At 48.5% G+C, this 25,350-nt stretch overlaps 1 protein-coding gene across 2 annotated transcripts in view; it reads left to right on the top strand.

Moving 5' to 3' along the window:
• LOC144826531 (dual oxidase 1-like) overlaps positions 1-24,189 on the top strand; it is a 1,074,750-nt gene extending 1,050,561 nt beyond the window's left edge. For both annotated transcript variants that reach the window (XM_078684961.1, XM_078684960.1), the window contains one exon: positions 23,055-24,189. In XM_078684961.1, the coding sequence (XP_078541087.1) occupies positions 23,055-23,177 (123 nt within the window). In that variant the 3' untranslated portion in view covers positions 23,178-24,189. The remainder of the gene's footprint in view (positions 1-23,054) is intronic.
• The last annotated feature ends 1,161 nt before the right edge of the window (positions 24,190-25,350 follow it).

Below are 25,350 nucleotides of genomic sequence, written 5' to 3'. Positions count from 1 at the left end.
CCAGATCCAGCCTGTGAGGGACCAGTTGCCTTCATCCTGATGAATTTCAGAGGAAAGGTGATGCAGACATTAGATGGCATCATATACTGTGGGTGCGTGATCTGGAATAAACACACAGCAGCTCGAGCCAATCAATTTACACACACCTCCACGATCGGCGAGGATGATGTCAAGGACCATACGATTTTGAAGTGTTACAAGGCGGTTTGCCTGCAACTCTGCAGTGATGTTGGAGAGGGACCCAGCTGTTTCTGTGATGGTGGCCTCAAGGACCCTGGTCAGTCCTCGTATAGCCCAACTGTTTGCCATGGGGACCCAGAATGGGAGGAAACCCTTAAAGAAGTCCCCGGCTTCCTGGCCTACTGAATCTTCAGCCGATATGACATCCCTACGTGAGCGGTGCAAAGTGCCCTTCATCAACAGGTGGTGATCTCCATGGGTAGAAGACGTTTGTGGAAGGCCAGAAAGCAGGTACAAGACCAGTTACAGGGGAGCCAAGTGTAGGCTGCTGTGCCACAGACAAAATAAGTGTTGGGGGACGCCACTAACTTTGGAGGAGACGTAGAGTTTAAAGTTTTAATGATGTCACAGATGCTAGTACCAACTTTCTTAGTTCCCAAGCCATAGATGCAGACACGGCCCGCACATTTATAACATTCAGAGTGTTTCGTACATCAGATAGTAGCCTTCTGGGGCGAAATTTGGTAAATGTTTGTCGAGAAGTTGAGTTAAATACCACCATCTCACCAAGTTCATCCGTTGGTAATAGCAATGTTGATGAGCCGGTCGGGCAAAAATGGGTGTTGGTATTGCCAGACCTGTTTCGCCAGAAGTCATCTCAAAATGTTCCAAGGACAGAATTGGCAGTACGATTGATAGCATAAGCCTCCTGCATCAACATCCACCATGCAAGACAGGACCCAGAAATGGAAAAAGGATAAGGAAAGAATGGGACAGGTTGTGTCATAGCATGCGGCATCAGACAAACATACCCAACAGTTAAGAGTATTTATGATCAGCTGATGATGATGTAACATCTGGACAAAGGTGTTATTGAAATATCCTGCACGGCGGGGTAATTCGCGGGCGGGTAACGTGAAATACTGATGCTCTGCAGAAGTCGGGGTAGGAGTTAGTGGGGTAACAGGATAGTAGATCTGTAACATCCAACCGATGATAGACAAGATGATTGAGACAAACAGCGTCACCCCGGGGGCCACGAAGCACTTGCCATGTAGGAGACTGACATATCGTTTCTGAACTTGGGTGTATTGGACGGCTGCCATTGTACTAAGCCAGCGACCTGTAGCGGCTGTCTGTGATTGGTGGTTGCTTCACTGGATGCAGGTGCCAAGAGCCCTAGTGGCATACCTTAGTCTGATATACCAGCACCGGTCTTAGCCGGGAGATCACAGCCATACAGCCTATAGGTACCTGAGCGAAGTCAAGGGCAAGCCTTCCTTCTGGAACGTAAGTTATATGGGGTAGAAGTAGGATCAGTATGGTCAGGGAATAATCGTTCCTGATGCTGAGCAGTGTGAGGGGAGTGTTCCACCTTTCCCTTTAATATACTGGCACTCTCTGCTTCCGTAGATGTGAAATGTAATCTTGCGTCGCTGAATGGAACAAACGACGGGACTATTTTTGTCTCTAAGTCTCCTCGTCCTTCTCTCACCCACTGATCATAGGGAAGAGGCAGAGGCACTCGTCTGCAGTGCGTCGCATGGATCCAGTTCTTCCGACCTTTAACTTTCACGGCAGTGCGGGTGGCCAGTAACACCTGACGGGGCTGTGTCCAGCGGGTCTCGAGGCTCTTAGTACGTTGAAAGTTGCGAATCAGAACCCAGTCGCCAGGTTGGATAAAGTGTCCTGGGCCCTCGCTTTTATCAGGAATGGCCTCATGCACCTGGTGGTAAAGAGTACGAAAGGTGTTAGTCAAACTGTACAGATAATCAGTCAACACAGGGTATTCAACATCAGACAGTTTCTGGGGCTGTGGAACACAATTCATAAGGAGATAGTCCTATACTGGTATGGGTTGTTGTCCTGACAGACAGCAGAGCCAGGGGCAGAGCATCAACCCAAGTGACACCTGTCTCGGCTACAATCTTGGCCATTTTAGTCTTTAGGATGCCATTGTATGCCTCCACTAGACCTGCTGACTGGGGGTGGTTAGCTGCATGAAATGTTTGTTTCACACCCAGTGCTGAACAGACATACTCCTTTATTTGAGCCGTAAAGTGTGTCCCGTTGTCACTTCAGACCAAACGGGGCAAACCAAATTGTGGGAAGTATTCTTTCAATAGTATTTTGGTTGTAGTGATAGTGGTGCAATCTTTGACAGGGTAGGCCTCCACCCATCGGCTGAAGGTACAGACCACCACCAGGACGTATTTTAAATTGTTACATCTGTCCAACTGGATATAATCCATCTGGAGGGCTTTGAAAGGAAAGGTAGGGGGGAGAATCCTCCTCCAGGGGTCACTGTACCTTTTCACCGGTTGTACATAAGGCAAATCATGCATGTTTTGACCATCCTCTCAGCATATGATGGTGTCTTTGAGTTATACCAGGTGGGTTCCAGCAACTTATATATCCCTTGCGCCCTAATGTGAGCAGGGTCATGGGCCATCATTACTACCGGTAGCATATGACTGTCGGGCAACATCCATTGTCTCTCCATGGTGTTACGGGCCCAACAACCATCTATTTCCTTTACCGCTAAATGATCTGTCCACATTCTCAGCTCCTCAGGGGTAGCATGGGACTGAATATCGATCACACTCTGTACTGTATCTTCAACCATGCCCCCTCTGCCACCCACCTGGCGGGTCCTCCCACATACATTCCTTCCTTTTTCTTAAGAGCTGTCTGTCTGGCTGTCTAGTCAGCCAGGGCATTGCCTTTTCCAACATCATCCGTCACTTTCTTATGCGCTTTACATTTTATAAACTACCTTTCTGGGAAATGTCAGGGAGTCTAATAATCGGTAAATTAAGGGGCCATGTTGAATTTTCATCCCATGTGAAGTAAGGAAATTCCTTTCTTTCCACAATCTCCCAAAGTTGTGAGCCACCCCAAAGACATACTGACGGTCAGTGTAGATATTAACCGTTTTCCTTTGCTTAACTCACAGGCTCTAGTGAGGGCCACTAATTCTGCAGCCTGAGTAGAGCACTGCGGAATCTGAGCTGTTTCTACTACTGGCTCCAATGTTGTGAGGGCGTAGGCGGCTAATGTGTTACCATCTGGCCCACTGAGACATGATCCGTCCACATACAGACCACTTCTGGGTCTGCTATCAGGGTATCCTGTAAGTCAACCCGCCCCTTCGTCTCCTCCTCTGTCCTCAATATACAATCATGTGGATCTAAACAGGCATCCTGAGTATCCAGTGGGGGTAAGGTGGTGGGATTCAGTACAGTGCATCTCTTGATGTTAATGTGGCCGGAAAAGAGTGTCAATTCATATCCTGTGAGTCGTGCGCTAGTGAGGTACTGTGTCTTGGTGTTATGAAGGAGGGTATCCACAGAATAGGGAACCATCAGAGTCAAGGGGGAGTTCATGACGATCCCCGCACTCTGACGGACTATGCGTGCGGCCGCAGCTGACGCCCATAGGCATCCTGGGAGAGCCTTCGCAACAGGATCTAAGGTGGCTGAAAAATAGGCACATGGCCGATGGTGACCTCCGAATATCTGGGTGAAGACAGCGCATGCACAGCCGTCTGTCTCATGTACAAAAAGAAAAAATTGTCTGTTATAATCAGGAGCGACCCCTGACCTTGTCAGGTAGGTCGTCCCCCCTCCTCCCCCGCTGCAGCTGCACCAGCCCTTGTGCCTGACCCATGCTCCAGCTGCCCATTCCTGGGTGCCGTTTTTTTCTTTCCCTTGCCCCCCCTGCCCACAGCCCGCTTTCCTGCCGCTGCTGCCCCTGCAGGCCCGCCCCCCCCGCACCCATTGGCTAAACCCCTGCCTCCCGCCTCCCAGCTACTCCTCCCTCCCAGCTCCCTTTAAATCTGGCGACAGCGTGCTGTGAGGAGAGCGAGCCCTGAGCTTGCCAGGTAGGTCGCTCCCCTCCCAGCTGCAGCTGCACCAGACCTTGTGCCTGACCCTTGCTCCTGCTGCCCATTCTTGGGCACCGTTTTTCTTTCCCTCGCCCCCCCTGCCCACAGCCCGCTTTCCCGCCGCTGCTGCCCCTGCGGCGCCGACCCCCCACGCCCATTGGCTGAACCCCTGCCTCCCGGCTCCCAGCTACTCCTCCCTCCCAGCTCCCTTTAAATGGAGGCAGCTACGCACCAAAGGCATGCCTAAGGCAAGCCCATCTGTGCCCATCCATGCCTGGACCGCGCCCAGTGCCAGAACCCCTGGACCCCGCGAACGCCACGACACCAGTCTCCACCACGACGCCAGCACCCTTCACGCATTCAACGCTGGCTGAAACCACACTTGCTTCCAGGCCGCCCCGAAACGGACCCACGGACCTTTCTCCTGCTGCACCTGCAGCTTCACCTGCGACAAAACCACCAAACCTCCAAGGACTGGATCCAACCACCTCCGCTGCATACTCCTCAACACCCGCTCCGCAGGCAAACACGTCGTCGAGATCTGGGATCTGCTCGACACCTCCACCCCAGACGTGGCCTTCCTGACCGAGACCTGGTGGAACGACTCCTCGGTGCATTACATCGCCATAGCCATACCGGACGGCTACAAGATCCCCCGCAGGGATCGCGCCAACAGAACCGGAGGAGGAATAGCCATCGTCCACAAGTTCACCCTCAAGGTCACCACCCACGCAGACGACACCCTCAACGCCGCCGAACACCTGCACTTCCGGATCCACACCAACCCCAACACCACCCTCAGAGGAACACTCTTCTACAGATCCCCCGGACCCTGGGCTCAGTTCAGCGACTCCATTGCTGACCTCGCCAGCACCCACGCACTCGTCTCCATGGACTACATCCTCCTCGGGGACATGGACTTCCACCTCGAGAACAACAACGATGCCAACTCTGCCACCCTGATCGCCAACCTCGCCAACCTCGGCCTCAGACAACTCGTCACCGCACCCGCCCATGCCACCGGCCACACGCTGGACTCCACGTCGCCTTCAACCACACCACCGATCTCCACTGGACGGACCACCGCTGCATCCATTTCACCTTCAAGAAACCAACCACGCACCACCACAACCAACAGCTTGTAGTGTAGTTCCTATTTTCCCAATAGGCTCTACGCATTGGAATAATATCTTCAATAGTATAGACGTAGGACTGTGGTTAACTAGGTCTTCTACTGACGATATTAGACTTAAAGTTTATGTGTGCCAGCTAGCTCAGAGTTCACTAGAAACTTTCTCGAATAGGCAAGGAGGAGTTTAACCTCCCTGGATAGACAAGAAGGGATTTAGTTTCTGACAACCATAGAACATGACAACTTTGCTCTCCCCTAATCAAGAGTATATCTCTAGAGTCGTGTGAAAACAAAAGACAACTTATTTTACTCAGTCAGTACGTGCATTCTTAGTTTCACCAGATTGTAGAGAAAAGGAAGAGACGGGCGTGTTCAATAAAAAGGTGATATTTATTGATCAGTCTCTTTTCTCGTACAAGAGAAATGAATCGCTATTATTGCAATACTTATAGTTAAGTACAGTGCATACAGTAAAAGCAGAATTATGAAATAATACTGTAAAAGCATTGATATGGTTTCTTAGCCATATGATACTTTAAAATGGATAAAATAGATACATACATATATACATTGACTAATCGTACTCAACTGGTGCTTCTAACTACGCCTACCCCGGTGTAACTGACCTAAGCCTAATACGTGGGCGGGAGTAGATAAGTAGCAGTTTAAGTTAAGTTTGCTTTGCCAAGAGTCTGACTCAAGAATTCTCTGTAAGGGGTTATTCAGTTCTGTACCTGGGATTTAGAAGGCTGGAGGGCTGGTATCTCTATCTCAGGACTTGATATCCCAGCTGCCTGCGAGGGCGGCTGGAAACGCCGGAGGCTGGATTTCTCGGCAGGAGGAAAGGCAGCGTCTCTCTCTCAGCGCGTCAAAAGGGAGGGGCAGCGTCCGTGGGCTTTCTCGATCAGCTGGGCTCCTCGGCAAGTCGCGCTGCTTCAATCTCGTCACCACCACCGTGTGTTGCTTAGGACAATGTCGGTAATATTTATACCTGAAAGGTGCCGAGATTGACGTAAGGATGGACATAAATACGTCAATAAGGATGTCATAAGAACTGGTCATTCTTACATTCTTTACTGGAGTTCTTGGCTAAATCAAAACAATAGCTGCAGGGGATTTCCCAGGTTGCTGGAGGTTTGATTTGTTTTGAGAACTCGGTATGCTTTCTATGGGGGCTGGAGGAATAGTGCTTGCCTAATGTGATAGCATGCGCTATGACCTAATCAGAAAGCGGGTTTCTGTGCCGTTGTATGGCCACTATTGATTTATTAACCGGGCAAGGGTCAGAAGCAGGAATATTGATACAGTTCCCATAGGAAATACATCACAAACTGCCTCGCCACTGCTGTAGCAAAGTCACCGAAGACCGGCTGATCACCACCCACGCCCAGAACCCACCCACCGACCCCACCAACCCAGACGCCGCAGCCCGCAACCTCAGACAGTGGATCGACGACTGCGCCAACACGCTTGCCCACTCAAGAAACCCTCCAACAACCACTCCAGCAAGAGAGCCACCTGGTTCACCAATGAACTCCAGACCTCCAAGCGAGCATGCCGGAAACTGGAGAAAATATGGCTCCAGGAACGCACACAGCATAACCACGCAGCCCACAAGGACGCCACCCAAAGACATCACCATCTCATCAGATGAGCCAAAAGACCGCCTGGATAACAACGCACACAACAGCAAAGATCTCCTCAGCATCGTAAAGGAACTCTCCAACCCCAGCGCCAACAACAACGACATCCCGCCCTCTCAAGAACTGTGCGACTCACTAGCCACCTTCTTCCACCGCAAGATCGCTGACATCCATGACAGCTTTAACACCACGACTGCCCGACTACGCCAGACTCTACCTCCCCTGTGAACAGTGCCATCCGCCTGATCTCCTGGTCCAACGTCAACGACGACGAGATACCAAACGTCATGAACTCCATCCACCCAGGATCTCCATCAGACCAGTGCCCACACCACGTATTCAACAAAGCAGACTCAGCCATTGCACCCCAACTATGGAAGGTCATCAACATCTCCTTCGAAACAGCGACATTCCCAGATAGCTGGAAACACGCCAAAATCAGCGCCCTCCTCAAGAAGCCCAAGGTGGACCCAAGGACCTCAAAAACTTCCGGCCCATCTCCCTGCTCCCATTCCTGGCAAAGGTCATCGAGAAAATCGTCAACAGACAGTTGGCCCGCCACCTGGAAGACAACAACATCTTGGACCCTTTCCAGTCCGGATTCAGACTAAACCACAGCACCGAGACAGCCCTCATCGCCGCCACAGACGACATCATGCGCCAACTAGACAACGTCAAAACATCAGCACTCATCCTCCTGGACCTCTCGGCCGCCTTCAACATGGTCTGCCATGGCACTCTAAAGACATGCCTCTAAGAAGGCGGAATCCAAGAGAAGGCCCTTGACTGGACCACGTCCTTCCTCTCTGGCAGAACCCAGAGCTTCTGCCTCCCTCCCTTCCGATCCGAAGCCACTGAAATCATCTGCGGCATCCCCCAGGGCTCATCCCTCAGCCCGACACTGTTTAACATCTACATGGCCCCCTCGCACAAGTGGCCTGCCATCACGATCCTCAACATCATTTCTTACGCTGATGACACCCAGCTCATCCTCAACAAGGACCCAAACACTACCAAAAACAATCTCCAGGAGGGAATGAAGGCCGTCGCCGACTGGATGAGGAGCAGCCGTCTGAAGCTGAACTCAGACAAGACGGAGGTACTCATCCTTGGACCCACCCCCTCAGCCTGGGACGACTCCTGGTGGCCAACCACACTGGGAGCAGCACCAACACCCACCGACCATGCATACAACCTAGGATTCATCCTCGACTACTCCCTCTCCATGTCTAAACAGGTCAACGCCGTCTCCTCCTCCTGCTACAACACCCTCCGCATGCTCCACTGGATCTACAAGTGGATACCGACCGAAACAAGAAGAACGGTGACACAGGCCCTCGTCAGCAGCAGACTGGACTACGGCAACGTACTCTACGCAGGAATCCCAGCCAAACACCTACGTCGACTACAACGCATCCAAAACACCAACGTCCACCGCCGCAGCCACATCACCCCCCATCTGAGAGACCTACACTGGCTCCCCGTCGACAAGAGGATCCCCTTCAAGCTCCTCACCCAGGCACACAAAGCACTCCACAACGCCGGACCAGCCTACCCGAACAGCAGGCTCAGCTTGCACACCCCCACCCACCAGCTCCGCTCCGCCAGCCTCGTGGCTGTCCCCCGCATCCAACGAACGACCTCCTGCAGCAGATCCTTCTCCTACCTCGCCGCCAAAACCTGGAACACCCTCCCTACCCACATACAGCAGGCCTGAGACCTACTCACCTTCAGAAGACTCGTCAAGACCTGGCTCTGCGAGCAGTAGCAGCACCACCCTCCCCACAGCGCCTTGAGACCCTCACGGGTACGTAGCACGCTCTACAAGTACTATGATTGATTGGTTGATTGAGTACTGAGGACTGGAGTAGTACACAGAGCTCTTTTTAAATCCTGGAAGGCCTGAGTATGCTCTCTAGTCCATGGAAAGGAACTTTCTGATATGTCTTTAGTGGTGAGGGCAAGAAGAGGTTTGACTATGGGCGAAAAATTGGAAATCCACTGTCTGCAGTATGAGGTTAGACCTATGATGGCTCGCACCTGCTTTTGTGTCCGTGGGGCTGCCATAGCATTGTTAACGGCTACACGATCAGCGGTGAGCTGCCTTGCCTTCTTTAAGAGGAGATGACCTAAAAAGGTCACCTTCTCTTGACCAAATTGGATCTTTTTTAAAGAGACCTTGTGGTTATGGAGGGCAAGGTGGTGTAACAAACAGAGTAGCCTCTTTACATGTTGGGGCGGAATTTGCAGTAAGGAGGAGGTCATCAACATACTGCAGCAGTGTGGAATTATCAGGGAGTTCCAAGGTATCTAGTTGACTTTTGAGAGCTTGACTATAGCTACTGGGGCTCTCGGTGAAGCCCTGAGGGGTGCAGCAAAATCTAAAGCTCCGCCCACCAAGGGAGAAACCAAAGAAATTTCTGCTGTCAGGATGTATAGGAATACTTAAAAAGGCATTCTTCAGGTCTATGACAGAAAAGTGGGTGGCGTCAGAAGGGACCATCGTCAAGAGGGCTGTAATGTCAGGGACAACAGGGTATTGGGAGATCGTTATTTTGTTAAGGGCTCTCAGGTCAATCACAAATGTGTATATTTTAGTGGAGAGAGCATCTCCATTGGTCTTTTTAAGAACCGGAATAAAGGGACTGTTACAGATATTACCTCATGTCTCCTCCACTACGCACTTGTCCATCAATTCAGATATTATGGTTAAAAGGGCCGCTTCTCCTTCCGTGGGCAGTCGATACTGTCGAAGGCCGGGAAGGATGGTGCCGGGCTGAATCCGTACCACATGAGGGGGTATTATTGAGACAGCCGACATCAGTGTCTGATGATGCCCAGAGGGAGGAAGGTAAAGACTGCAACTCTGGTGGGAGGGGACCGGACAGATACATATAGGAGGCTGTGGTGGGGGAAATTGTTAGGGATACAACTTGGGGACTACATGATATGGTCGCCAACAGAGCTTTCAGTAAATCCAGGCCTCAATACGTTTTCACTGCAACCTGTAGCGAGGACCAAGTGAGCGTCAACATGTGCAGGGCCAATATCGAGAGGGAAGGGTTCAGAGACAGGGCTGGTCACGGGTGTTCCTGCAAAACCCACAGAGATATTCATTTTGCCAGAAAGGGATGCCTCCGGGACTGACAGACGTGCAATAGAAGACCTGGTGGCCCCAGTATCCAGAAGAAAATTCTGATCGTTCCCTACGACTGACATTTGAATATACAGGCCCTTTTGATCCACTGGAATTTGCACTCTAATAATACCCCTTTCCTGGCTGTCCTATGCTTGATAGAACCCTGTCTCATCAACTTCATCATAATTATCATTGTAATAAGTGCGTGTTGCTTCGTATGCATCAAACCTATTGGCCTGGTGTTGCCGGACAGGGGCGTCATCCCTGGATCTATGCTCTTTGTCCTGTGGACGGGGCGGGCCATGGTCCCTAGTTGGCCTCCCTCCCTAGGAGCACGAGGCTGAGTCTTTCCTGTTCGGATGTTTTCAGCTAATACGGGACACTCATCTATCCAATGGCCATACCCTTTACAATAAGCACACTGATCTGTTTGGTGGGCTCTCGTGTGTTAAGGGCCTGAAGGGGTAGACTGGCGAGTCCTCGGAGGGGGTTGGGGCTGTGGTCTGAAATTCCCGCGGGCATCGGGACCCCGGGGAGGGTAAGCCTGCTGAAGAAGTACCTTAGTCTTAAGATGCCTAGCCTTCTTAATTTTCTTTTCTCTATCTTAATTCTCCCTATTCTTGTGACACTGTGCCATAGCCAAGATACCAGTCATAGTCTGGGCAGACCATGTACTCTCAACCTTCTTGAGCCTGGCGGAAATCTCAGGAAGCAAGTTGGTGACAAACTTATCGACAAATACTGGGCTAGAGCCTGGGATCCGGGGGTCCGAACCACTGTCCCTTGTATTCTGTTTCAAAACGGGTAAAGAACCACACTTTCAACTTTTTTGTTGCCTACAGGCATTTATCTTCATCCCAGTTAATAAAAAAATTCATAAGTGTTAATATTTTACCTGGCAAGGTCAGGATGGCAGCTTCTTGTTTGCTCCCTCCTGCCCTTGATCTTCCATAGCTTCTAGATTAGCCTATTTACCTCCCAGGTCTACTTCATGGTAGGTATGTTGAATTTTATCCCACATTTCAGTAGGAACCACCGTACCAAAGAGCAAGTCTTCAAGAATAAGTGTACCAGCAGATATTATCTGGCCTAATTCTTTGTAAAAGGTAGCCGGATTTTTTCGAGAATCTGATAACTGCCCTTTCAACTGCATTACCTCTGACCTTTTCCAAGGGACATGAACCCATAGCCTATGCCAGTGGGCTTCAACTGGCCCTCGGCCATTATTTAGGGCATTGGTGAGTGCATTAACAAAGACAGGGGCCGCCTCTCTCATTGGCATAGCTTTCTTTACAGAGGGTTTGGGGAAGGCGGTCATATCACGGTAAGCTATCAAAGCGGACATAGCGCCAAATATCCCTTCTTCCTGCACATCGCCTCTTTTTATTTGTGACCTGAGGTCTACTAATCCGATGGGTATCTGCATAAATGAATTATCGTATCTCTACATAACCAAGGTACATATGTATTCAGCCCAGGTGGTCTGTTCCATAATCGTTCACTGGGAAAAAGTGGACCATATTTCTTTAAATGGATAAATATTCCCGCTATTTATCCAACATTCACACTGTTGCTTTTGCAGGTCATCCTCTTGAAGGGACGAAAAGCTGACTGCAGAGCGCAAGAAAGCCTGTCGGGGCTACAGGATCACCCGGATGGACCGCATCAACCAAACCGGAGGAGGCATCGCCATCGTCCACAGAAACACCATCCGCATCACGACCAACTCCGACGACACCCTCACTGCGGCCGAACACCTTCACTTCCAGATCCACACCGCCCCCAAACCCACCCTCAGAGGCACTCTCATCTACAGACCCCCGGGACCACGAACACAATTCAGCAAAGCCATCGCAGACTTCGTCAGCCCACACGCCCTCACCTCCTCAGACTACATCCTCCTAGGGGACCTCAACTTCCACCTGGAGAACAACAAGGACTGCAACACCACCGCCCTGTTGGACAACCTCGCCAACCTCGGACTCAAGCAACTGGTGAATACCCCCACCCACTACGCCGGCCACACGCTTGACCCCGTCTTCTCCTCCAGCAAGCACATCTCCTTCAGCCACTCCACCGGACTACACTGGACAGACCACAGCTGCGTCCACTTCAACTTCAGGAGAACCACGACCCACCACCACCCGCAACAAGTTCCCCGCAGAAGCTGGAGGAAGATCACCGCCGACCAGCTCACCACCACCCTCAGCCAGAACCCGCCCACCAACATGACGAACCCCGACAAAGCAGCCTGCAACCTCACACAATGGCTCACCAACTGCGCCGACGAACTCGCACCACTGAAGATCCCTCCCAGCAGACCCGGCAGCAGGAACGCCTTGTGGTTTACCACGGACCTCAAAAACTCCAAGAAAACCTGCCGCACCCTCGAGAAAGCCTGGCGCCACGACCAGACAACAGAACACATGACTGCCCTCAAGAACACCACCCGCAAACACCACCAGCTGATCCGCACCTCCAAGAAGACAGCATTCAAAGAAAGACTGGACAACAACACCCACAACAGCAAGGAGCTCTTCAGCATCGTCAAAGAGCTCTCAAATCCCGACGCCTGCAACACCGACATCACTCCCTCGCAAGACCACTGCGACTCTCTTGCCTTGTTCTTCCACCGCAAGATCGCCGACATCCACAACAGCTTCGGCGCACAAACTACGCACCCAACCGCCGAACCAGCGCCCCCAACGACCACCCTCTGCACCTGGACCCCTGTCAGCACCGAAGACACCACCCACATGATGAACACCATCCACTCCGGCTCCCCTGGCGACCCCTGCCCACACCACATCTTCAACAAAGCAGACTCCATCAACGCACCCCAACTCCGGAACATCATCACAGCTCCTTCGCATCCACCACCTTCCCGGAGAGCTGGAAACATGCCGAGCTGAGCGCCCTCCTCAAGAAACTCACCGCGAACCCCACGGACCTGAAGAACTTCCGCCCCATCTCGCTCCTCCCCTTTCCAGCCAAAGTCATCGAGAAGACCGTCAACAGACAACTCTCCGCCTTCCTCGAGACCAACGGATCCCTCGACCCCTCACAGTCCGGCTTCCGAGCAAACCACATGACCGAGACCGCCCTCATCGCAGTCACCGACGACATCAGGTCCCTGCTCGACAACGGGGAAACGGCTGCCCTCATCCTCCTGGACCTCTCAGCAGCCTTCGACACCGTCTGCCACTGCACCCTGATACAGCGCCTCAACAACACCGGAATACAAGGAGCGGCCCTTGAGTGGATCATCTCATTCCTCGCCGGAAGAACCCAGAGAGTCCGCCTCCCCCGTTCCGATCCGCGGCCACCGAAGTCATCTGCGGCGTCCCGCAAGGATCCTCACTCAGCCCCACCCTCTTCAACGTCTACATGAGCCCTCTCACAGCCATCGCCCGCCGACACAACCTCAACATCATCTCCTACGCCGGCGACACCCAGCTGATCCTCTCCCTCACCAACGACCCCGCCACTGCCAAAGCCAACCTCCAGGAAGGAATGAGAGACGTCGCAGAATGGATGAAGATCAGCCGTCTGAAACTAAACTCAGACAAGACGGAAGTCCTCATCCTCGGACCATCTCCCTCCACGTAGGACAACTCCTGGTGGCCCCCTGCCCTGGGCAGCGCACCCAAACCAACGGACCACGCACGCAACCTGGGCTTCATCCTGGACTCCTCCCTCATGATGACCAAGCAAGTGAACGCAGTCTCCTCATCCTGCTTCAACACCCTGCGCATGCTCCGAAAGATTTTCCGATGGATTCCTACAGAAACCAGGAAGACTGTCACCCAGGCCCTCGTCACCAGCCGTCTGGACTACGAGAACACCCTCTACCCTGGAACCACAGCCAAACTCCAGAAAAGACTCCAGCGCATTCAGAACGCCTCAGCACGACTCATCCTGGACATCCCTCGCCGCAGCCACATCTCTGCCCACCTGAAAGACCTCCACTGGCTCCCCGTCAACAAGAGGATCACATTCAGACTCCTCACCCACGCACACAAAGCTCTCCGCGACATGGGCCCGAAGTACCTCAACAGCCGCCTCACTTTCTACACCCCCACCCGCCAGCTCCGATCCGCCAGCCTCGCCCTCGCCTCCGTCCCACGAATTCGGAAATCCACCGTCGGAGGAATATCCTTCTCCTACCTGGCAGCCAAGACATGGAACTCCCTCCCCACTCACCTATGGCTGACCCTGGAACACCTCTCCTTCAGGAAACAACTAAAGACCTGGCTGTTCAAGCAATAGCGACCCCCCCCCTTCAGCGCCTTGAGACCCTTACGGGTGAGTAGCACGCTATACAAATTCTTGTGATTGATTGTGATTGATTGATAATCTAAAGTAATCCTGCTAAACCGTAGACCATGGGGAAGAAGGGAAGGGGCGGGCAGGGGTAAAGCCGCAGGGATTGGGCGGATGGGGACTCGTTTTCATTCCCATGGCGAGGACAGGGGTAGTGTGAGCAGTCAGTGTCATAGGCGTCGAAATAGGGGGGGTCGGTGTGACGGGGGAACAGGAGGAGGGGAAGGAGTGTGCAGCACGGCGGGGGCAGCTGTATGCCAGGCAGGTTGTGTCAGCGCAGGATACATGGGGGCATAAGCAGGAGGACTTTCCAGCATGGTATCGAGCAGGGAATCGCCCTCTTCTCCCCCTTCCATAAAGCTTTTTCCTCTCTCTTCACGGGCCGGGTAGCACTTCTCCACCCGCGCCCTATGTTCGCCGCTATCTCTACAGATTTTTCCATTCGGTCCTGTAAGTGCTCCCTAGCATGGTAAGCCATTGACATCCGCTCCCGCTTCCTTTCTAGTGCCTTTTCCCTCTTTGTTCTCTTCTCAATTTCCTTCCTCCACAACCTGACAGACTCAAACATCAAGGGACGAATCTTCCATTTTGATAGCGGGTCCTCTAGATTTGCCAGAACTTGCGGGTCAAAAGACCCATAAGGCGGCCATTGTAATTCTGAGTTACTTCGTTTAGTGTATTTGGTCCAAAAAGGGGAAAACATCATAGCAGAAGGACCATGTTTAGTATACATGGTGTGACCAAGGGTCCCCTCTGAAGGAAGCAGACAGGCCACCTCCAGCTGGGAGTCCTGCGCACACATACAACAACATCATTTCTTAAACTTACTACTGGCCGGCATGCTTGTAAACAGATAACCAACAACAGCGGGTTTTCAAAAACTCACCTCGCTGGCTTGGCTTTTGCAAAAGTCAATAACAGCAGAATCATACAGACTCGGTGGGTGATCAGTTCACCCTTACCTGACAGGGGTAGTACTCTTCTGCAGACGTAGGGCTGTGTCCTGTTCTAGAAATCATTTTGTTAGGGGACTCCAGCCAGGACGGGGTCACGTGACCCAGACCGGGTGGGGAGGAACAGCGGGCGAGTCATTCGGCTACCGGACTGCAAGAATCCCTCGGGTAGGGTACCTCTGTCGGAGTCTCTCCGTGCACCTCCTCACATCCACCGGGCCTGACCTTCGTGCTTGTGGAGTCCCTATTCGGGCGCCATTTGAAGAACGGTTTATACCCACTTACTGGGTCTCGGTGGCGGGGGAACCACCCAAGTCTTCCATACCCACCTTATATATAAAAAGGAGACACAGGAGCCTTCGTCTGCAAGAGGAACCAAGTTTTATTCGAATAGTCCGGGCTATGAAACAGAGTCCAAAGCTCGTCAGAGACAAGACAGAGGAGGCTGCTGCTTCACTGGCGCCCCAGAGTCAAAATGCAGTTACACCATTCTTAGTTCAGGCAAGTTAGGGGGCTGCAACAGATGGTACAAAGATTACGGACAGGTCTTGCAAAACAGGATATGTACGTGAGAGAACAGACAGATCTTGGACAACAGGATATGTGAAAGAAACAAGTTCTGGGACGGTGGCGTGACCAAGGGCCATATGTAGGTAATCTCAATTTACCTATTCTTAAATACCGAATTTTACTGATTCGGTATTTAAGAATAGGTAAATGGGATGTAGATAATTATTTGGTAAATTTTACCGAATCTGTAGGATTCGGTAATTAAGAATCGGTATTTACCGATTTGGTAATTCCCATTAATTCCTATGGGCCTAGAGGCCCATAGGAATGAATGGGAAGCCATTCAGTATTATCGATTCGGTAAATACCGAATCTGTAATAGGGGGAACATTTTCAAGGGTGGCAGGGTGTCACATTGACACCCTGTTGCACCCCTGAATAGTGCATGGGTGCACATGTGGCACACATACATGTCTTAAGGGCATGTATGTCTGCCACATCGCACTGTTGTAAAAGCAAAATAATTACTTTTTCAAAGGTTTTTAGATATTTACCACCAACTTGTAGTTGGTGGTAAATAACGAATCCTTAACTCAGGAATTCACTAACTTGAGTGCTCCCTACATTATGGATTCAGTAATTTACCGAATCGGTATGTTATGAATTTGGTAATTTACTGATTCCTTAAATTAGCGATTTGGTAAAATACCGAATCCAGGAATCATGCCACCTACATCTCAAAAGCCAAATATCGGTGGGTAACGGCCGAAATTCGGTAATTTCAGCCGGCACCGACCGGTATTGTGCGACCTACATCTGGCCCCAAGTCTTGCAAAACAGGATGGATGTGTGCAGGAGTTCAGTCCGAGGGTGGTGAGGCCAATTCTTTGTTCCATTTTTCGAAATTAGCTCAACCACAAGGAACAGGAAGGGCAGGGTGGTCGTGACAGTTAGAATTCCATCAGACATCAGCAGAAACAACCAGGAGGGACGTGCAGAGGTGTTTGACATGAAATGGTAATGCAAAAATAATGGAGTCCTGACACGAAATAAATGCCGACAAGAAGGACACTTTTCCTCAGGGCGGTTACATTTTGTAGTTGTTGCTCTTATTAATATTTGAGAATGGAGCTGGGTTTCCTTTGTATGCATGTGCTGTGGGACTGGGGTTGGGGCTGGGTGGGGACTGCCTATCATGTATTTTTGGTGACATGATGACTTGGACCAAGGGAACATTAAATTACTCACATACAATGTCAGAGGATTAAATTCTTCCAGTAAATGCTACTATGCGCAGGCTTCATTAAGTATAGAGTTGCGTAGATAGCCTTCCTACAAGTTACTCATTTCATGAAGAGGAAGGAGCAGGCACTATTGAGAAGGTGGTGTGGGCTTGTGTATTTGCTGGCCTATTAGGCCTTTGCATGGGGCATGCTGATTTGGATCAGTTAGACCCAGTTGTACCCATTCGGGGGTCCCCTTCCAGCATCTTGCTGGGATGGTAGACTCAGATGGACGATTCATTATTATAGGGGTAGAATCGATGGTAAAGATATGCCACTGATTAATGTGTAAGCCGCTAATGTTTTGATCAACACTCCATTTTCTCTGGACTGGCCCCCTTCCTCACCACGGTGGTGACTTAAATTGCGGAGACATGTGTTTAGACAGGTCCCTCCACTCTCCGTGTCTAATGTCCACAAATCAGCTAGAGCCTTCACAGATGGGCTGGCCCGAGGGGAGGTAGTGGACTCCTGAAGAGTGCTCAACCCACTGACACAAGAATTTTCTTATTACTCCTGTGTTCTCGACTTGCCTGTCCGAAATAGATTCCTGTGCTGCACCCGTTTACACACAAAGGTTACACACACTGAGTATTTGGCTAGTATGTACTCTGACCACAAACCCCTTTTGCTCATCCTCTGCTGGGATATTCCTAGGCCGCTATCCCTAGATGGAAACACCAGGTGGCATTACTAGAAGACCCTGTCTTTTGAGACTTGCTGGGCATGGCTAACAGCAAATATTTCCATGATAACACCAGGATAGCCATGTCCACACTGATAGAGTGGGAAACGTTTAAGGTAGAGGACTGTAGACACTGCATAGCCAGCCAAGTGGAGGTTTATGTGCAACTTCACGTGGAGCTACAGAAGTAGGAGGAAAACCTGAATGATCTAGAGAGAGGCCCCACTGGAGCCCTGTGCAAGTGATTGCTTATATGCTGAAAGAGAGAAGGTTTCAGAGATGCTCGTTTGGTAGGCAATTGAAGCATTGTTGGAAATATAACTTGAATCTGCCATTGTAGTGTTACCTAACAGCAATAACTCTTGTGCTAACTTCATTGAATATCATTCGAAGTGCTCCTTCCCACTTGGATGTCAAGCTCTAGGGAGATTGTTATGTAGTTACAACTGCCTTGGCGGTATATCCTGCATTCTGCAAAACTGAACCCATGCTTCATTTCAGTGTCTGTGCACGCTTTGTATGAGCATAAAATAATAAAAATTGTTTCACAAAAAAAATCCAGGCTTTTGGTAGCCAAGCTTGCTGCTGTCTATTTTTCATACTTCTCCAAGGGCCAGATGTACAACCTGCAAAATAGCGCATCGCATATTGTGAGTCATTTGCGACTCGCAATTTGCAATGCGCTATTTTGCATGTACAACAGTTGTATTTTACACTGTTTGCGATTCCCAATGGGGTCGCAAATTACGAGGGTCAAGAATATTAATGAGCCTCTCGCACTTTGCGAGCCAGTTGGGAATGACAGGCCCTTCCAGGGATGGTGGCCTGCCGGGCTCAGCAGACCACCAGGTCTGGGACTACTTTTTTAACAAAGCAGTTTTTTTTGTTAAATGCAGCTCATTTTCCTTAAAGGGACCACTGTCTCCTCTTAAAAAATATTTTCCAACATACAAAGGGGAAGGGGTTCCCTGGGGACCCCTTCCCCTTTGTGAGTGGTTTAACCACCCACTGAAGTAGGTGGTAAACTGCGAGTGTTTTGCGGACGCAAATACGGTCGCAGAACACTAGTATATAGCACGTTGACTCGCTATTAGGAAGGGGCTCGTAAAATAGCATTTGTACATGCTATTACCCCTTTTTGTGGCCCCAAACTGGAGTTTCTCCCGTTTGCGGCCGCAAAAAAGGGTTGTACGTTGTAAGTAGATTAGGTAGGCAGCAGGACATGTCTTCAAGTTATTAAGATAGATTTATTAAGATACACAGCAGAGCAGTAAACCTCACAGCTGACCAGACCATCAACTGCCAAGAATCCTCACATACCAGATAAAACACTCTTAGGTACTATGGGAGATTGGTAAGATAGGAACACTAAGAAAGGACTACTGACACCAAGTAGCCATATTGAATGAATTATAAATATACAACATATCTTCCTTTATAAATAAAACAAAAATGAAAGACTCAAACACATAGTAAGAGTTAAAGACTCAAACACAAAGTAAGAGATAAAGCATGGAGAAACACGAAGAAGAACACGTAGGAGGTCAGCGACCTCATGGACTTCCAGAACACGAAGAAAGAGAATCAGGATCAAGATGAGAATGATTATGAAAATCATGATGACCACCTTCTCCCCTTCGATTGACAAAACATGAAGAGCCAGTCTACTCTCTACAATCGGTCATTGTGGCCAGCAAAAACGGGAATAGACAGTTTACTTTCTCCAATCAGTGTTTGTCCGTCGCGGCTTCCCCCTCATTGTTGAAGATAGAACAGTTCAACAAAAGCCTCCAATTCTCAAAAAGTTCTGGAAGGATGTTCCCGAAGACAAATTTGGAGCCAGTTCACTTACAGTCCAAAACCAGCTTAGGACCAGGTGTATAGGTTCTGGATCGTTTCCTCGGGTTGTGAGCCTCCGGTTGAAGTACGGGCCACTAAGTTCCTTTATAAATTTTATTTCTTTTGTGGACAAACTGTCTCAGTACTGTGGGCTATACAGCCCGGTTCAAATCGCGGAACATTTATCCCGGTTCAAAGAACCACCTTGTCACAAACTTTGTCGTTATACTGGAGCTCTTTTCCGTCACGAATCTTAGTCGTGAACTCTTCCGGTCCTGGAACACACTTTGTCCACACCGATGTTGATTCTGTGACATCCGTTGTCCCCTTCTGGACAGGTCGGAACCTTTGTTCACTTTTTTTCTGAGACCTTTGTCTCCTCTTTGAACCTTTTTTCACTTTTTCTCTGAGACCTTTGTCTCCTTTTGAAACCTTTGTTCACTTTTTTTCTGAGACCTTTGTGGCCTTTTGGAACCTTTGTTCACTTTTTATTTCCTGAGACATTTGTCTCCTCTTGGAACCTTTGTTCACTATGGACCCTTTGTCTCCTTAGACCACAGGACGCTCCATCTAGGTCTTGGAAAAACCTGTTGTGGCACTGGGTTGTTTGCCCACTTCCACTTGAGACCACTGCCGGATTCTGGGACCTTTGTCCCCGTTGTGGGATCTCTGTACCAGCTCTCCATCGTGATTCTGTGACGACCACTTAAGACCACTGCCGATTCCGGGACCTACGTCCATCCTAGTTCTGCCGGTCCTTGGTCCCATTAGATTCGCATTTCACTTGCAATAGTTTTCTCCAGGTCATTGTTGAAAAGCCACTTTCCAAATTGTCCAATAACATATCTTTTCACAAAATACAAAGTCTCTCTGAATGGTGGCATGTGACAAAAACTCTGTCATATATTTTTCCTTAGAACTGCCTCCTTGCTTTTTAGCTTTTCCCTGTCATGGTTCTAGACGTTGACCTTGTATTTGTAATATATTTTTCACAGCATTGTAATCCACTAGCTCTTACATTACAAACACTGACCTTTGAAGTAACGATATTTGGTAATTTAATTAAAAACTATTATTGTACTCCATCTAATGCCTCATTGGTATGTGTACTTTAACTTCTTAAGGTAATTATAAGTATGTGTGCTATGACTGTATCACCACTGCATAATTACATCCACAAATAATTTTTAATAAGTGAAAATATTTTTGAAGCTGAACAAGCTCTTCAACGTGTTGTTTTACAAATAATACCGCCCAAGTCTATTAGATGGCAGTATTGTAAAACATTCTCACTTTCAACTCTATTATGGTTGGAATGTAGAATGGATTCAATAAAGATCTGTTTGACATTTAGATAATGGTGAAGCTATATCCTAGGCAAAACAACGTTGATGACTTTCCAATTGACACAACACATGTAATTCCATCAGAGCACAGGAGTAATGAAGAAAGCAAAGGTAAGCCAGTCACACAGCAATTACTCACAGATTACGTTTCCCTCTTTTAAATGCTCGTGGGAGCCGCCGGCTTTAACCTCTTGTCATTCTGAAATTTCGCTCCGTGGAGTTGAGTTAACAAACAGATTTCTTCTGTTTCAAATTAATCACTGCGTTACCCTGGAAACAAACAACAAAATGGCTGTTCACGTTGCGTGCCAATGCGGAGTTACGCACTAAGATTCCTTCTGGGTCAGAGGACGGAAGCAGGAAGATGCAAAGACGCTGGGTGCCGCAATGAAGACTCTGCTCCTCCACCGGAACCCACGGAGGTTGTACGACGTCATCATTGCAAGGGTTGGCAGCCCCTCAAGCGGATCACTTTGCTTGGACTATGTGGAGATGTCTAATGGCACCGGACAGCAAGTTTCAGTGAGCTCCAGGTATTTTCCTCTTGCTGCGTGCTACAGTTGGAAGGACAATATATATAGTAACTTGCGGCAGATTTCTTTTTGGTTTAAATTTCCTCAAGACTATTTTCTTCTATTTCTTTATTATTATTTTTTCTTGTAAATCACCCATTTTTGGCAGCAACTGCGGCGAGTGTCATTAACAGTACTTGGCTTTGATGTCGCCTGTTTCCAAATCAAGTACTAGTTAAGCTTAGAATACTAACAGCAAATAAGGAATCATTCTGGCAGATTTAAAAGGGTTACCAGTTTCTTTTCTTATAGAAGATTTTCCTGGAGTCTCCAATTTAATTACCTCAAGATTATTGCTGCAGTGGGACGATGTCTTGTTTGGATTTCTCTGTTACTTGTAGCTACTTTCTTCTTATTTTCTCGCGTTTCACAGGGTTAGGTTGCAGCTGATTTGTCTTACACTTCTTTGGTTGATTTTTACCCTGTAACTTGCGGGTAATTTCTTCAGGCTTGCTTGTGTTTCCAAGGTTTTAGGGAGCTTTTAACTTGTCTCTGGCCGCAGTTAGGCGGGTTCTTTGTTGTGAGGTCTTACTCATGCTGCGCTGTTCTTCTTGGTCTTCTTTCTGGTCTGCTCCTCTGGTCTGGTCAGCGCAGAATGTCGCCAAAATGTTGTAAGTAGATTAGGTAGGCAGCAGGACACCTCTTCAAGTTATTAGGATAGATTTATTGAGATACACAGCAGAGCAGTAAACCTCACAGCTGACCAGACCATCAACTGCCAAGGTTGGAATCCTCACATACCAGATAGAACACTCTTATGTACTATGGGAGATTGGTAAGATAGGAACACTAAGAAAGGACTACTGACACCAAGTAGCCATTTTGAATGAAGTATAAATATACAACATGTCTTCCCTGATTCTCTTCCTTCGTGATCTGGAAGTCCATGAGGTCGCTGACCTCCTACGTGTTATATGTTTTCTTCTTCGTGTTTCTCCATGCTTTAACTCTTACTATGTGTTTGAGTCTTTCATTTTTGTTTTATCTGTAAAGGGAGAAGATATGTTGCATATTTATACTTACTTCAATATGGCTACTTGGTGTCGGTAGTACTTTCTTAGTGTTCCTATCTTCCCAACCTCCCATAGTACCTAAGAGTGTTCTATCTGGTATGTGAAGATTCCTGCCTTGGCAGTTGATGGTCTGGTCATCGGTGAGGTTTACTGCTCTGCTGTGCTATCTTGTAATATCTTAATAAATCCAACTTAATAACCTGAAGACGTGTCCTACCTAAACTACTTACAACATCGTACATCTGGCTCCAAGCCTTAAATACTTTGCCCGGCTCACTTGGAGCCTGTGACATTGTGGGGCTTGTGTCCAATTGCGGAGGACGTATGGAGTCCTGAGTAGGGAGAACATTAAGACAGGGAACCAGCATGAAGAAAAAAGTAATACAAATAAAATATAAAGGAAGACTGAATGAGAGCTGGCTGAACTGAAAGAGAGGTGCTTGAGGTTAAGGGAATTAGACAAAGGGAGACACATTATGGAGAAATAACCTGTTCGTGGATTCCACATCCCACCCTGTTTTGATATGCATCCTGTGTTTCCTTTTTCTAGGTTCGAAAGATTGGGGTTTTCAGCTGTGGCCCCCCAGGGATGACCAAGAATGTGGAGAAGGCCTGCCAGCAGCTCAACAAGCAGGATCAAGCCCGCTTCACACACCACTACGAGAACTTCTGAGCTGGCCTCCTGTCTGAGCTCACAGTGCTGCACTCTCCCAAGCTATGTACAGCAACTGATGTCATAATGAGCACTGAGGCCTGTAACAGCTTGGCTGACACTTATTGCAAACACAGCCACACGCCATTGTTTTACTGCCATGTACAATAGCAAAATGAAGTAATAAGAACAAATTGAGCTGGGGCTATGAATCCTTACAGTCTAGTCAACTCCGTACATGACTCTCAGGGTCTTCTGTTTCCCTGCGGATATGATTCGCTCACCTGGCCTATTGAAACACATTGAAATTGAATCAAAGCACAGCCCATGATGGCGGCCGCCTTTCCCAGGAAATGCATCCACCTGCTTGAAGAAAATTAACCTTTGTGTCTGTACTCATAATATTCAGAAAGTCTTCATCTGCGGCTGCTCTGGCCTCTGTTGACAGTTGATATACCTAATCAGAGTGAGAAAGTTTATTCGCATTGGATGGAAAGACGTATGATCAATAGTGTAAAATGTCACCAAAAAGTGTCTCTCTTTTGCAGTTTTGTGAACAATTGAAATGCTTCCCTACACAGAGACTCTTATGCTTTCTAAGATGTGCAAGAAGTTGTCAAGTCTGTTTGAAATGTAGCACACCACTGACAAATCGTTAGTGCTGGATCTTGTGTCACGTATGGGTATTTGACAATGGAATACATGTTTCCTGCAGGGCAAATAAGGGGAATTCTACTGGTGAAATAGCAATATCGGTTTTAACCAACATACACCTTTAATCACCAGTAAGCAGTCTGGATACCTGGTTACTGGATTTGGCCACAATATTATCCATAGCAGTTCGAAAATGTTCAATTTCGTATACCTGAGACTGCATGTAGTAGAAACCAGTTGGCATTGACCAACTGGATTCTCCAAAAGGGCTTATATTTCAAACACCACACATGGTTTAAATTCTACCAATGGAAGGATAGCTTTAAAGTGACAGAGTCAAATAAAATGTATCAAATAAAAAATTTACCAACTCAATATAGTTGATATTGAAATCCAAGACAATGATGTTCGTTTCGCAAAAAGAATAGCTTGTTTTCCCATCTTCTTGGCACATACCTTGTTCCCTCCAGTCATTTTCTCCTTTCTGTTAACATGTACCTGGCAGACCTAACTTTCCTTTATTTCTTGACAGTTTTGTTTGTCTCTAGCATTTTTCGTCTCTAATTTGTATTTCCCTCTCCCATTTCTTCAACGCACAGAAACTAGCTCCCACCTCCTTCCTTTACCAATGACACAAAAATATGTTACTCTTTGATGGCCATTACATGAATGTATATATTCGTTTATAATAGTTTGTGGAAAGAGGAGCAGCCCAATCCCTCTAGTATCCTTTCCGAGCCCCCAAGCTCAAGAGAATTAGTCCCTATGTGGCATAAGCTTATTGGCATGAAGTAGGGGCGTCAGTGAAGAGTGTGGCCTACTCGGTGGACACCCAGGAACAAGTATGAGGCATTCTTAAAAAAGTAACGTTCTCATAGTCTTTTGCTGATAGGGAGTATCAAAGGGTGAGGTGGTGGAGAAGTAGCTGAGGTTTTAGGACCCCCTCCTCTCACAGGGGCAACATGGAGAAACTACATGAGGGATGCCCGCGGGACTTAGTCCATCTTGGGCTGAGGTCTGTAGGAAGGGTTGAGGATGTTATGGGTTAGCAATACATCCCAATCCCAGAAGGTGTATTTTAGGTAGGAGTGAAATTTCTGTTATGCCAGCATATTCTTGAGTAAATTTGCATTATGTTTTTTTTGCACATTTCTGAAATTTATGTTTGTGGCAAAGTTTGAACACAGGAGCATGAGAACAATGGAAATGACCAGCGTGCGAGCTCCTATTGTTCATGTTACGAGTTTTGTACACTATATGTTGGGACAAAATGCATCCTTAAGTCCATTTTGGACATGGAGATGCATTTTGAGTTAAAATATAATTCGAAATTCCGATTTTGCACAAGTTTGCACAATTGTTGTGGAATTTTCCAATAACTGCCTAAAGCAAATTATGCAAAATGTGTTCATCCCTGATGTCTTCCCTTCTGGACCTTCAAGTCCTATCCTGAAGGATCTGCAAGGGAATGTACAATCAAGCCCCTCCACATGAAGCCGCTCCAACCATAGTGACCACATCCGTGGCCCTGTTAACGCCA

This window comes from Lissotriton helveticus, chromosome 3_2 (genome assembly GCF_964261635.1).
Source record: "Lissotriton helveticus chromosome 3_2, aLisHel1.1, whole genome shotgun sequence".
Lineage (NCBI taxonomy): Eukaryota > Metazoa > Chordata > Amphibia > Caudata > Salamandridae > Lissotriton > Lissotriton helveticus.
The sequence above is the reverse complement of the archived record's forward strand: the minus strand, read 5'-3'. Positions and strand labels throughout refer to the sequence as shown.